We start from the raw sequence: 14339 nt of genomic DNA on the forward strand, positions 1-14339 counted from the left end.
CTGGAGGCAAACCAACCCTGAGGAGACAGTTGGAAGCAGTTTTTTTGTTTGTTTGTTTTTTTCCTTTTACTGTTTTCTGAAACCCTGTAGGAGTTGATAACCATAAGTCACCAACAAGGCAGCCAAGCAAGTGGTAAATACGAGTTGGAAGGGATGCTTTTCCCTGGAAAACACCTGTGCAACACTCTGAGGCCCTGGGGATCCCTCAGCTAAGTGTTCTGCACAGTTTCCAGTGTCTGTATTGAGAAGAGACTCACTCAGAGTAGAAGAGGTTAGAAGATGATCTGTTAATGTGGCATGGGAAGGGAGATGTTCATCTTGCAGAGGCTGGTCTGGTCAGCCTGGCAAAGTGACAGCTCAGAGGGGTACAGCTGCAGCCTGCAACTAGTTTGGGAGAGAAATGGAGTGGTATCTGGCAGGGAGAAACCATTTTGACTGAAATACAATGGTTGGGAACTGGCCATGGAGATGGGGAGGTTCCAGTAAGAGCGAGTGTAGTTCAGAAGCAGCCCTCCAGAAGCAATAGCCAAGGGAAAAGCCCAACCCACTGCAACCTGCAGCTCAGTTGTCTTACATAGGGTGAAAAGGCAGCGATGAGTCCCAGACAGTCACTGGAGACACTATCCAAGAGGCTCCTGAGGAGAGACTCAGGTCACCTGCTGTTATGGTGAGCTCCCCTTAGTACATGCTTGGACACCATGTAGTGATGATCAGAGCATATTTCCTCCTCTAAACCTGCAGCTTTCCCTCCAGAAAACCCTGCTCAAGATTGCTCAGCACGCCCTGTATGCGTTGCCTTGGCACCCCAGTTTGCTCTGGGTCCACCCATGCCAGCACTGGCTGTGAAATAGCTGGAGGGCCAACGCAGCAGGGGCTATAAATCTATTGTTAATTCAACAGTGGTGGCACTGAGCCTTCTCTGTTCCTTTTTGTTTGTTTTTTGCCTTGCTCAGCAAAATCCTTTGAAGGCTGCAACATATTTGTCTGAATGCCGTAAATAAGTGACTCCACAGACAAGTGATACTCAAATATAACTCACTGGCAAGGCTTTGACAGTGCTCAGTGCTTTGATTATGTGTGGCATGAGTCATTGCAGTGGTATAAATATTTGGTTTAGGTGATGGAGACGTGGTGCTGTTACAGCTATGCCATCTCTTATTTGCCAGTGCTTTCCAGAGAATAGTGGAAATGCCTCTGTTTGAGGGAAATTCATGCCCTGCAAAAGCACTCACCTGGCTTGCTGCCTCACTTCTTTTCTGAGCAGGGACCATGAGAGCTCCTGGCACAAGGTTGCTTTGGGGGTGGCTCCCAGGAGCGCTTCCTAAATGGAGGAAGCCAAGGCACCTTGGAGGTTTCCCTTGGCTCATTCAGAGTTGCTGTGCCAGTGTGACAGTTTCACTGGGCTAGCCCTTGGCTAGCAGCCAACACAGCCATTCACCCACTGCCCTAGGAGCTGGGCCTAGGTTGATGCTAAGCTTTTCTTCAGAGTTTTGCCATCTTTCTTCCTTGGTCTTCTCCCCTCTTCCAGCTTTCTCCTTTGGTTGTTTTTGCACTCTGTGCAGCTTCATGGTCTAGTCACACCTTAGCAGGAATACTTTTTCCTTAATGCAGGGTAGCAGAGTTTGACTCCAGCACCAATGAGCCTCTCCATAGGCAGTGTTTGAACCTGAGCTCTTCCCCATGGGTATGTTGCTGTTGAGTGCAATGGGCAGCAATGCCTGCCTGTGGTCAGTGATGGAGATCTGCCAGAACATTTCAAAAGATACTGCCAGAGGTCATGCACAGACTGATTTTTAAATGTATTTAGCTTTTCCTTTCACTCACCCCTATGGAGCTGGGTTTCTAGCATTCTTGCTCATCATCTCTTCCCTCTGCTCTCCTTCCAGGTTGCCTATTATTCAAGGAGGCACTTTTGCATTCCTGACCCCAACCCTGGCCATGCTGTCTCTCCCCAAGTGGAAGTGCCCTGCCTGGACGCAGAATGCCACTCTGGTGAATGCCTCTTCACCAGAGTTCATTGAAGTTTGGCAGACGCGGATGCGAGAGGTATGTTACACTTTCAGTGGCACCTGCTCTGTATCAGGGCTGTTTGCTTTCAAAAAAGCACCAGACTATGACAGGGTCATTAGTGCTGGAGAGCCCTCCATCCGCAGTGGACCTTGGCCCTCACCATGTTGCAGCTTCCTAAGCACCTAGACTCCATTAGGAAAGAAGGTGCTTCACTGCTGCTGAGCAGGGGACATGCAGACCTTGTCCTACATCTATTGCCTTATCAGAGTAGGTGGCTAAATTTTTCCTCTGTCCATCCATACATTGGGGTGCTTTGCAAAGTGTTCAGGAAGCGTTGCAAGCCCAGGAAGGATTTGCTGGGCAGTACAGGCTGCCCTCCTTGCTGACACTTGTAAATCTGCCACAAGGGCACTGCTGCCTTCTCCTTTCAGGCTGGGTGCTTCACCTTGGCCCCTGTGTTTCTCTTCCCTTTGGAGCCAGGGGAAGGAAGGTGCTGGGCACTGCAGAAGACCCAGTCTGGTTTTATCACCAAATCTGCGAAGGCGGAGAGCAGCCTCACCCCTGAGTCCCCTGCCTGGAGCTGACGTGAGCAGTGAATGTCATGTCAGGATGCAATTGCTAGTTACTTAGCAGTGCTTACCAAGCACAGAAAAGTTCAGGGTGACAAACTTGTGCCTGGAAGGAAACTGATATTCAGGAAAAAAAACAGAGGCTGTAATGAACCCACCTGCCCTACCAGTGTGTTGAAATGCCCCAAGCCCTTCCCTGATGGGAGATGAGTGGGGACCATGGCCCTGCTCCCATTTTCAGGGCAAGTGCTTTTCCTTTGCCTTTTGGGGTAGCAGGGAAGCTGATGCATGCTTGGGTGGCTCAAGAGGACAGGGAGGAGGGGGTCTCTGGATCAAAATTAGCCCTTGTGAGGACTTAATCCATCAGCCAAAGGAGGAGTTGGTGTGCTAGTACTTCCCTACATGTAATGCTCAGCCAGGCTCTGCTGGAAGAGGGCAGCCTCCACACCAGTTCATCGCTGGAGGCTGAGCCTGGCTCTCACGCTGGGTTTGCACAGACCTATGAAGGAAAGACTCAACAGCTGAAGCTCCTTTCAGCCTCTGCTCTCTTCCTCCTTTTTTCTAGGTGCAAGGAGCTATCATTGTAGCTTCCTGCTTTCAGATCTTCGTTGGATTTTCTGGCCTGATTGGATTTCTGATGAGATTCATTGGCCCCCTGACAATTGCCCCCACCATCACCTTGGTTGCCCTACCTCTCTTTGACTCAGCTGGGGATGAGGCTGGGCAGCACTGGGGCATAGCATTCATGTAAGTCTCACTTCCCCATGGGAAAGCTAAGCGTACACAAACCACCTACCTCTAACAAGAATTCAAGTGTCACAATCTGTTCCCCTGGGTTCAAGGTTATTTGTTGAGCGCTAACGTGGCAGGCATGTGTAGGACAGCAGCATAGCATAGTTCCCCTTGCCACATCCAGGGGGTTAGAGCCCTCAGCAACAAAGCAAAACCCCCAAAAATGAGTTAAAAAATCTGATTTTTGTGAAAATCCAAAGTTCAGTAGCGAAACAAGTCTTTCTTATGTGTGGTTCCTGGGGACAGCTCCATCATAGTTGTCTATGCAGTCTCACACACTCATTATTGAAGTTAAAAAAACCATTCCTGAAATGACAAACTTGAGCACTCAGAGTTAGGTATTCCTTGAGTTAAAACAGCTGGTGCTTTAGGTATTGTTTTCACATGACAAGGAGGAATTGTTTTCTCCACAGAGGGCCTGGGGGGCTCTGGAAATGGCTGTGCATGTGGCTTTGCAGCACTGAGCACTGTACAGGGACATATACTTGTGTGCTCTTGTGCATGAGTGTACGAGTGTGCTTGGTGGCAGGATATCCTTGGTATTTCAGAAATGAATTCAAAAAGTAGAAATGCCACTGGATAGTTCCCCTGCAGATTTGTCATTTTCCAATCCCTAATGCAGACTTCAGCTTGGGATAACATGCAACAGGAGTGGGTTGTTATCCTTTCTATGGGCTCCCATCAGTCTGCTAGGGCTTTCAGAGCTGCCTTTGGAGACTCAGGGGCCAGGCTTGACTGCAGCCCCAGGAAGGCAACATGCTGCATGTGGGGACATGCTCCACTCCACTTTTGTCTGGTTCCCTTCTCCTCCCTGCACTGGGCCCCCCATACTCCAAAAGACACCTCTCTTCTCCACCTCCAGTTCCTCACCTAACTGGTCTCTTCTACCAGCACCCCATATGACCTCAAGCCCTGCCTGCCCCCCAACTTTCCTTTCACTATTGTTTCTCCCACCATATCTCTGGCTTGTCCTGGTCTCCAGCTCTGATGATTTGCCCTAGCCCCTTTGCTTAGTCAGTCTGAATTTTCCCTTCAAAACATATATCCTGTCTGGACTATCTGTATTTTCTGCCTCCTTTCTCCAGTCACTGGCTCCTAACCTCAGTCCCTCGCGTGGCCTCTTTGCCCAACTGTGCTGCTCCATTAATGGGGTCAGTCCTCCAGCCCATGCCCCTGTTCTCAACCCAGATCACCCTTTCTGTCCTGTTCATTTCTGTCTCATCTTCTACCCATGCTTAATCCCAGTCCTTTCTTTCATGAGTCAGACACCTTAGCCCCAACCTAATCATTGTGCTTTGACCTGTCCGAGTTTGTGTCTTCTTTTGCTGCCTTCTCCATGCTCCATGGGTGTCATTAGGGAAAGGGGGAGAGGGGTGATGGGGAAGGTGGAAGACATGTGCCATGTGGTCTTAGCCTTGCTGTCCAGCCCCATCACATCCTAGAGCCCCCATGATGGGTGATACTTGCTGTTGCCTCAAGAACTGGTCTAGTGTGTGCTCACTTGCTCCCTGGTGATGGTGCATACACAAGTCATCACTTGTCAAGGCCTGGGCATACTCAGAAAGCTCAGAAACTTTATGAGCTGCAAATGCTGAAGCCTGAGATGCTTCTGCTGACTGCTTGGGACCTGGGATGAATGATTTTTGTGAGAAAGAGCAATATCCCTCGCCTCAAAGAATGAGTTCTACTAAATCTCAAATTTCTGCTCCAGATCATAAGCAGACCCTGCTACTGCTCAAAGCAAAATGACCTTCTCAATACAGGCTAAACTATGTCCATTCCCTGAACATCACTCTTTGAAACAGGTTTGGGGTGTATTTTTCCAGAAATATTTGGCCTGAGGCAGACATTTTCCATGGAAATTTTCATCCTGAATGAGCAAAGTTAGGCAGAATTATAAGCAGCTGATAATAGCATTTGTTAATGGATGTGTCAGACAACCTGAATAATAAGCAGTGACACCTACCCGAGATAGATGAGGGCTCTGCAGTGATTCATAAGGCTGCCAAATGCCTTTGTTAATGCAAATGCACAAAATGTGCACTGGCACAGTCTGTCTGGGCCCTGCAGCTTTAGAAACCACAAATGGAAAGAAGTGCCTTCTCAGAGTTTCTGACCCCAGTCATTCAGTGCTTTGATTTGTAATTGATAGATAACCTTTGGCTGTATGCTGTGGCGTGTCTTTGCAGAGAGGTGAGGTTGGTTAGTGTTTCCTTTGCACTTTGGTACTCTGCCTGCCTGTGCATATTGCAGCTCGTCACCAGTTTTCCCTGCACTGTTAGTGCACTTCAACTGGCGCAATAGATTTCTCACCAAATCCTATCCAGATTAGTTTACTCAATGTCTATAATTCAGATTTGTTATTCAAAAATGAGGAGCCCTTCAGAGGCCTTGTTAACATAAAAGGAAAATGTCCAAGGTCTTCTACCAGCTCAGCAGTCAGGGTGGGGTGCCCAGTCGCTGCCCTCTCACCACACGTCACAGCCTCCAGCTTCATCTGGTTGCCCTTTCAGGGGGGAAGGCACACAGGGGCAGATAGGGCTTGCTGTGAGCATACCCAGCTGTGCTGCCGTTCATGGGAGATGCATCCTACTTGAGGGATGGGAGAGGAGCTGCACTTCGTGGTGACTTCCACCAGAATGAGCCCCGGGTGCTGCCGGGAGGGGAGACCCTTCAGCTTCGCAGCCCTTGCAGACTGGATGGCCGTGCTCTCCCCTTCTTGGCTGGCTGGCTGGGCTCTGAGTGTCCATGCGCGGCCCCACAGTCCCAGCGTGTCTTTTCCTTTCAAAGCAGGGACTTGCACAACTAAATCAAATCTTCTTTCTTTCCTCTGTGCCACACTGAAGTTTTTTGCCACTTGTGGAGCAGCATAGGTAAATCTGGAATCAGGAAACCAATAAATCCCGTGTTTCCAGTATATCTGAATTACACAGGTCAGGGACAGTTTTCTACAAAGCCTGCCTGGACCTTGCATATCTCTCAGGTTTTTCTTTTACCCAAGTGTAATTTTTAAGCTCTGTCAACTGTGTCATAGTCAGTGATGCACTGTCTGGGGAGTTTGTTTTGAAACAAAAGGGGGGAAAAAATATTTGCAAATGCTCAAAGCTGTTGGTTGAGTGTGATGGAAAGCTTGTTCCACCCCAGGCTTGCTGGAGTGGGGATCCACCCTCTGGTTCTGAGAGCCTGTTTTTTGGCATCCTTTGGAGTCCTGGGGTAGCAGGTCTTCAGTTAATGTGGGGACAAGTGGGCAGTTCAGCACCCAGTTTGTCTCATGGTCTGTTTTTCCCTCCTCATAGGACTATTTCTTTCATAGTTCTGTTCTCTCAATATCTGAAAGATGTCCCTGTGCTGCTGCCGTCTTACCAGAGAGGCAAGAACTGCCACCTCTCCCCAGTCTACCTCTTCCAGATCTTCCCGGTATGTCGGGGTTCCCGGAGACCCAGTGGTCATGGCAGAGGGACTGGCCTCACCCATCCCAGGGTGCCTGGGCTCTTTCCAATCATGTCCAGATGAGTTAGTGCTTCCCAGTCCAGCCTGTGCAGCAGGCAGAGGGGGAGAAGGTCCCCATGGCCCTGCATGTGGGGAGGGAGGGCTGCCAGGAGCCCCTGCCATCCCTCTGCGTCCATCCCACTTGCAGGGCAAAGAGTCAGGTAGGGAGACACCTTATCCCCCACAACCATGCCAGAGATGTGGCCTTGCCCTAACTGGACTCCACTGCTGCATGTGATGGGCAGGTGCTGCTGGGGCTCTCCCTGAGCTGGCTGTTCTGCTATGTGATGACGGTGACCAACGTCCTCCCTGCAGACCCTACTGCCTATGGCCACCTGGCCCGGACGGACAGCCGTGGGGATGTTTTGTCTCAGGCTCCCTGGTTTCGGCTGCCTTACCCAGGTACCACTGCCTCTGCTTTCCCCATCCCGCTGTGCTGCTCCCTGCTCCAGCTTGCACCTCTGCTTATGGCTAGCAGGGGGAGATGAAATGCCAAAAATCAGGCAAACACCCACAAGCACCCCTGCTGTTCTTCCTCCTGCCCCGCAATAGATTTCAGGTCAAACATGCTCCACTGACCTAAACCGAGCTCTTTACTTGCAGGCCAGTGGGGAACGCCAACCGTCAGCCTGGCTGGGATATTCGGCATCTTAGCTGGGGTGATCTCCTCCATGCTGGAGTCCGTGGGAGATTACTACGCCTGCGCCCGCCTGTCTGGGGCCCCGCCACCGCCGAAGCACGCCATCAACCGTGGGATTGGGGTGGAAGGCATCGGCTGCCTCCTGGCCGGCGCCTGGGGGACGGGGAATGGCACCACCTCGTACAGCGAGAACGTGGGGGCCCTGGGCATCACCAAGGTGAGCCTTGCTGCAGCGGGTGGCTGCTGTGTCCTGGTCCTCCCGGAGGAGGTCCTCCTGGAGGAGCTCCGCCCTTTCCCCCAAGGGCATACATACAAAGGAGTGGTGCACATGGGTATGTGCTGGACCTGGGACGTGATCTGAGCCCACCTCCTGCAAGGCATACTGGAAAAATGTGCCCTGGCACGTTGGTGGCCACCTCAGCAGCACTGTGAATCACTGTAACAGAGGGGGTCAGTCCCTCTCTTTGTCTGCTTATGGTCTGCAGATGGGATGCATGCACACTGCTGTGACCCATGGCATCTGGCTTAGGTGAGACTAAAGAGAGCATGTTATACCTGAGCTCATCTGGAAACTTACTCAGGACTGACTTTATCAAAGACTTCCTCTCTGTCTGTCCCTGTCTCTCTCTCTCTTTGTCTGTCTGTCTTCCTAAATGTATTTATGGAGAGGAGAAGAAGGTGAGAAAGAAAGGAAATGAAAGGAAAGGAAAGAAAAAGATATAATAAGGCTTCAAATTCCACAATTTTTATAACCCAAGGATGGCAATCATGTGATAGGTAGGCTATTTCTTTGGCATTATAAACTATGATGCAAAGTTTTATGTTTTTACCTCTCTATAAAGTTTTGTGAATCCCTTTGAGTATCTTATTGCGCTTATAAGGGAAGGAAATTTCCAGAGATAAGCTTGACAATCAGATGATAGATTTTCACTAAGCTTTACAGCCAGAGGACAGGGACATCCAGCAGCCAACTGGAAAACATTTTAAAATCATTGTCAAATAAGCAATGTCACGTCAGCAGAGCTGTGAGTCAGTGAATAAATGCAGAATTTGACTTACGGCTCCCACTATAATATCGCTTATTTCACTGGATTTTAGAAACCTCACTCACAATAACCATTTTTCACAGACTGAAATGTTAGTGTTTGAGTGAGGTGTCTGCTTCTAGCAGCAAGCGCTGTCTGGATGTCTGCATGGAGTCCAGTTTAGCCTGTCACCCCATGTACCTTGTCACTATGTCCTCTGTGCATACTGACCATATTCCTGAGCCTGTTCTTTCCTGACATGTAGTTTGCTGCACACATTGGAGGTATGGGATGTAGTATGGTGCAGAAGTGCCCAGACTCATAATTATTAGATTATAGGACGTGTTGTCCCCGTGTACGCTAAGTCCTTTGGGTGGACATGCCATTCTTGCTGATTGAGGAGAGATGTTTCCCTTAGATCCCACCTCTGCTCACCTTGTGTACACTTAAGAGAGCAGAAAATACAGTCTTATCTAAGTCAACCTTAAATCAGTGTAAAGACTCTGGCTGGGCCAGATGGGGATTCTGTGAGCACAAGGCAGATTTAATTTTGTTTTTTTATGTGGGAAACACATTTTTCCGTAACAAATGGAAATGCAAGGGACTTGGTTCCTCTGCTTAAACAGCAATGTCCAGCACCACCTGAAACATCTTTGGATATCTTGGATATCCACAGAGGCTTTCAGATAAGGCAAAGGAGGAGCTGCTGGAAGCTGCCAAGATGCAACATCTTAAATGGAACCAGGTACCTATGTTTAAACTGCTTAATCAAGCCCAGCATGCCAGTACTGAGCTCTCATTTCCAAGAAGAGGAGGATTTTAAGTAGAGGTCAAGACCTCAGAGTTACCATATACACAGCAGAAAACCATGCAGTTTCTTCAGCTTTAAGAAAGAGAACTGATTTTCTTCTTTTCCTGACACAATTGAAACAAACTCTAAACTAGAGGCTTTAGCAGCATATGCTCACAGTTGTGGTGTCAGTGGATTAGGTAATTTGCCTTTAAGGCCAACTCCATGTACTGGGTAATTTGACATTCTGGCAAATTAAGAATCTGAAGCTTCATTCTAATCCTGGAACAAATAGATCTGTTGGCTTTTATTAAATTACAGTTTTGATGGTAATGGTGTCTCAAGATTTTAAGACAAGGAATATGAAAAGCCTTCCTGAAGGCAAGGCATGATTTTACTTTGAAACTCCCCACCAAATCTTTTTTCATTTATTTTTCATAAACAAATAATACGTAAAATATTTTAAAGGGGCATATTTAAGAAATACTTTAAAAGAGACACTACTAGTTACTGGGAATGTTTTTATTGAAAGCATTCACAAAAAGCCCTTCCTGTAAATATGACATTCTTCAGATATTTAAAGGGAGGGATTAAAATAATTAATTGAATTATAAAATATTTGCAGAGGATTACAGAGTTTCCCTGTCTAACACATGAACCTTGTAAATCTTAGCATGATTCTTTAAGCTGTCCAAGTTTTGGTACGGCAAGACATATCTTGAATTAAAAGTCTAATAAATATTGCTGCTTTTCTTTTTAGTTTCCATAGTCTCTAAATGTCTCTTTCATCCCTTTGTTTGGCAGATATTCTTTTTCTTTCCTAGTCAAATGCCTTAACAGATCTGAATGAAAGGCATGGCTTGGAAAAAAAAAAAAAAAAAAGAGAGAAAAAGATCGTTTTACTGAAGCTGGATGGGTGATGGGAGACAGGGACAGATTAAGAGACTGCTTCCCTTCTTAGTTGCCCTTTGTTGACCATAGAAAGGATATATCAGATCCCAGAGTTTGAGAATGGAGCAGCCAGAGAGCTCTGCACTCCCAAATCTTGGTCTCCAGGGAATGGAGGATCAGTGTGGGACACACCATTGAAAGCCATTTTTAGATGGCAACCCAAACCTGGTGGAACACATTGACTGGGTGGTTGCAGCACCAGCCTGTGTGTATACCAAGACATTTCTAGGCTGCGGTGAGAGCCGCAGGGATGTAGGGATTACTGTGCTCTTAATTTAATAATATTTTGTTGCTGTTGTTTAACAGCAAACTGTTAAAAGTCCTGACAATGGTAGGAAAAAGGATATCAAGTACATCAAGTACATCAAGTACATCAAGTACATAGGTGTGGCTCCATGATTGCTCTCAGAGTGCCTTTCATGATAAATATTTACTAGTGTGCAAATACAGATGCTTCCCATGCAGTGCGAGCATCCCAGCTCACTGGCAGCTGCACCTGAACTGCAGCTGAACCTGCAACTGAAAGTGCTATTGAGTGTTTTGGCTGGAGGTGCAACCCCTGCACTGGAGCCTGCCACCCCTTGCTGGTCGGTGCGTGACTGCATCCTTTTCCTCTTGCCCCAGGTAGGGAGTCGAACGGTGATCATTGCTGGTGCCTGTGCCATGCTCCTGAGTGGCATCTTTGGGAAAGTGGGGGCGATGCTTGCCAGCATACCCACCCCTGTGATCGGAGGCATGTTCCTTGTGATGTTCGGAGTGATCACGGCAGTGGGGATTTCCAATTTGCAGGTAACAGCTGTGTGAGCGCCATTTGATCCCTAGGGAAGGGGACTTTAGTTTCAAGTCAGGTTCTCACCAGGCAGAGTCAGACATAACCGTGCTGCAGCAAATACAAACATTTGTACTGGCAGTTCCTCCGGTGAAGATGAGGGCATGTACCCAGGGGGGCTAAATCGCAGAGGGCTCCTGGCTGGGGCAGAGCTTGCTGGCACTGGGGGCAGCAGGACCACTAACGCCCCAGCAGCACCAGGGCTGCTGCCTAGGTCCACTCCTGGGTGCAGTGGAAACATGCAGCTGAGCACGTCTCATGAACACAACAGTAATCTGCAGATTTGGGTAATTCCAAACGTAATGTATACAATTTTTCTGTGCAGTACACAGATATGAACTCCTCCAGAAACATCTTTATCTTTGGATTTTCTGTATTTGCTGGCCTCACAGTTCCGAACTGGGCAAGCAAAAACAGTACACTGCTGGAAACAGGTAAGAAATGGCATCAGAAGCATTTTCTGTAGCATAAACTGAAGCAAAGGCTGATCCAGAGAAATCTTTTAAAATGCAGTTTTTCCTGTTAAAACCCTGAAACCTGTGCTTTGACCGCTGCCTGTTTCTTTCTGTGAGGGCTGTTCTTGCCTTTGCTCTGATACACGGTTCTAGTGTGTAAATCTCTGCTCTTGACCAATGACTGCACCTCGCCATGTTCCTGTCAGGCTAAGGATTGCAGAGTGCTTTCCTGGGACACATTCCCGGGATGGGGCAAGAGAATACTCCAGGGCTGAATCTTGATCAGGATCTCAATGAATGAGGCTTTCTTACATGCTCACACACAACAAAACTTTGTGCTTCCAAAACACAAGAGCACACTCCTCTACATCAAGTTCACCTTATTGAAATATGCAGTCCTCCAACAGTTATGCCTTTATTGTGTCTCATGTAACTCATGTGTTTGTCACAAAGGCCGTAGTGTCCTCTCTTAAGGTATATATGGCATGCTGGGTGGGCTGTTGAAAGAGATGGGGCCACAAATCACACCTCTATAGATGGTCTATCAAATGCTCTGTGTCACTGAGGTATTTTGCTCATATCAATTAGCTCTCAGAGAAACATCACACCTGATTAACTTGTGGTGAAATCCCATGCTAAATATACCTGTATTTCTTTGGGAACTGAAGCTCATGCTTTGGTAAGGAACTGCTTGGTGCTGTGTTTGTCATGGAGGTGCAGAACATGTTTGGAGCAGAAGGTGGCTTTTTCTTGGGCAGTGCTATGGTCTGCACTGTTAATAGGCTCTTAAAGTATTTACAAGTTATCTCCTGCCCACCAGCAGCTGGGCCAATGAATAATTATGCAGAATAAAACTGTAGGTCTGAAACTGGCATAGAGGTCAATGTCCCGCGCATTGCCAAATCTTAAGCTCTGCTTTGGGATTTGCAAGTCTTGTCTAAACAAGCATGCAGCTCCCAGCCTCTTGGCATGGGCTGTGTTGGTCAAACATGTGTCTCTCTGCACCACTATCCAAAGCTTTGTTTTTCTGCTAGGAATCATCCAGCTGGACCAGGTGATCCAGGTGCTTCTCACCACTGGCATGTTTGTGGGTGGACTCCTGGGATTTATCCTTGATAACACCATTCCAGGTAGGATTTGCTGAAATGAGCTAAACTACTAGTTTGTGCCTGCCCTAGAGTTTGTTTCCTGGTATTTTTGGTCTTCATATCTACTGCTCTACGGGTAGGAATTGCACTAGCAACCATGAAACACTGGCTGAACTCCTGCCCCAGAGGGGTGAGGAACAGGAGACATCACTGAAATGGTCTCTAGTTGGAGAACAGCATCTTATCAAAAACTAACTCATTTTTCAGGAACAACCCAGTCTGAGGAGAAGGTTTATTTAGGAAAAATGTATTTTAGGGAAAGTGCCAGCCTAGAGCCATGCTGCTGGTTGAAAAGGAGAGAGAAAGGTAACTGCAAGAAGTGGAAGGAAGCAACGCATGCCCCCTTATGAGAGCTGCTAAAACTGAGGCTGAACTGGTGCATCAGCAGTGGAAAGCAGTAGGAAAGGCTGATGACCAAAGATAGGATATAGCACCTGCAGCTGGCCCTCACAGACAGTAAAGAGCCTCTGATTTTTATCAAGCCAGGGCAGAGATGGCATAAGAATAGGAGAGGAAACTCTTGTTTTCTGCTACAGAAAAAGAGCAGGAAGGAGACTCTGTTCACTCTGATTATTTTGCCAACTCAGGCTTCTTGGAAAGCCAATCTTCTTTTGGCTGATTAATTTTCTTGTAGCCCTTGATCTTCAACTCCTCTGGGCAGAATTTACAGGTGTGCTCACTCCCCTTCCCAAGGAGGACTCAGCTGCTGCAACAATTACAGGCACTTAGCCATTCCTTGGCTAGGGTAAATGCCTGTGAGTGACTAGTAATTGCTAGCTAAACCTTCTTCCCCAACTCCACAGTGTCTGGGCAGTTAACATCCAGCCTTGCTTTCCTAGCACTGTATGACCCTCCACTTTGAACAGTTCTTGGATTCCCCCATGGCTAGTGAAATCCTGTCTTGGTATACTTGATTCCCATGGAAAGCCATGGAGAAGACTGCTTATTTGGAAGCTGTTGCAGGAAGATGGCTATTATCTAGAAGCTCATTAGTGAATTTTTGTAAAGAGCTTTGGAGCTAGAACGGGTTAAATGCAAGGGATCTGTATGTTGTGCTGGGTCTGCTGGGATTTGAAAAGTGGGTGTGAGGCACACAATACCTGCCCTATGCTCAGAATAGCCCCTATTTTAAACACAACAATCTCATTTTTGCTGTTGCAGGAACACAGGAGGAGCGGGGACTCCTGGCATGGAAGAACAGCTACAAGGGAGAGGTGGACAACTCTCAGCTTGTTTCCAAGGTCTATGATCTTCCGTTTGGCATAGGCACCAAATACTGTGCTGTCTCTTGGTTTCGGTATCTCCCTGCTTGCCCCAAAAGACTGCCTGGTGGCAAGAGAATGGATGAACTGAAGGCTGCTGGACAGGGAAGCAATGTTAAAGCAAGTTCAGAAAAAGACTCTGAGATAGGTGCTGATACAAGGATATAAGAACCTGGCCTGCAGGTGAACTCATCTCAGAAGCAGAGATCTGAAAAGCATGTCTGCAGCCCCCATCATTTGAACATGAGCTGGCAGCTGTTAAAGGCTGGAGCAGGAGAATGATAATGTCTTTCTCTTCCCAGCTCTGCCCCCTGCACCACTGGTGACCTTGAGGGAGTAATTTTTTTCCTCTCTGCTCCTGCCTGCCCACCTCTAGGAA

General features: G+C 47.8%; 1 protein-coding gene across 1 annotated transcript in view; it reads left to right on the forward strand.

Moving 5' to 3' along the window:
• LOC104523964 (solute carrier family 23 member 1) overlaps window positions 1-14128 on the forward strand; it is a 20669-nt gene extending 6541 nt beyond the window's left edge. The window contains exons 4-12 of the mRNA XM_010166704.1: window positions 1887-2046; window positions 3145-3326; window positions 6668-6788; window positions 7106-7262; window positions 7464-7717; window positions 10891-11055; window positions 11421-11529; window positions 12585-12680; window positions 13860-14128. Of these exons, the coding sequence (XP_010165006.1) occupies window positions 1887-2046; window positions 3145-3326; window positions 6668-6788; window positions 7106-7262; window positions 7464-7717; window positions 10891-11055; window positions 11421-11529; window positions 12585-12680; window positions 13860-14128 (1513 nt within the window). The remainder of the gene's footprint in view (window positions 1-1886; window positions 2047-3144; window positions 3327-6667; window positions 6789-7105; window positions 7263-7463; window positions 7718-10890; window positions 11056-11420; window positions 11530-12584; window positions 12681-13859) is intronic.
• The last annotated feature ends 211 nt before the right edge of the window (window positions 14129-14339 follow it).

This window comes from Antrostomus carolinensis, unplaced genomic scaffold (assembly GCF_000700745.2).
Source record: "Antrostomus carolinensis isolate BGI_N321 unplaced genomic scaffold, ASM70074v2 scaffold8874, whole genome shotgun sequence".
Taxonomy (NCBI): domain Eukaryota; kingdom Metazoa; phylum Chordata; class Aves; order Caprimulgiformes; family Caprimulgidae; genus Antrostomus; species Antrostomus carolinensis.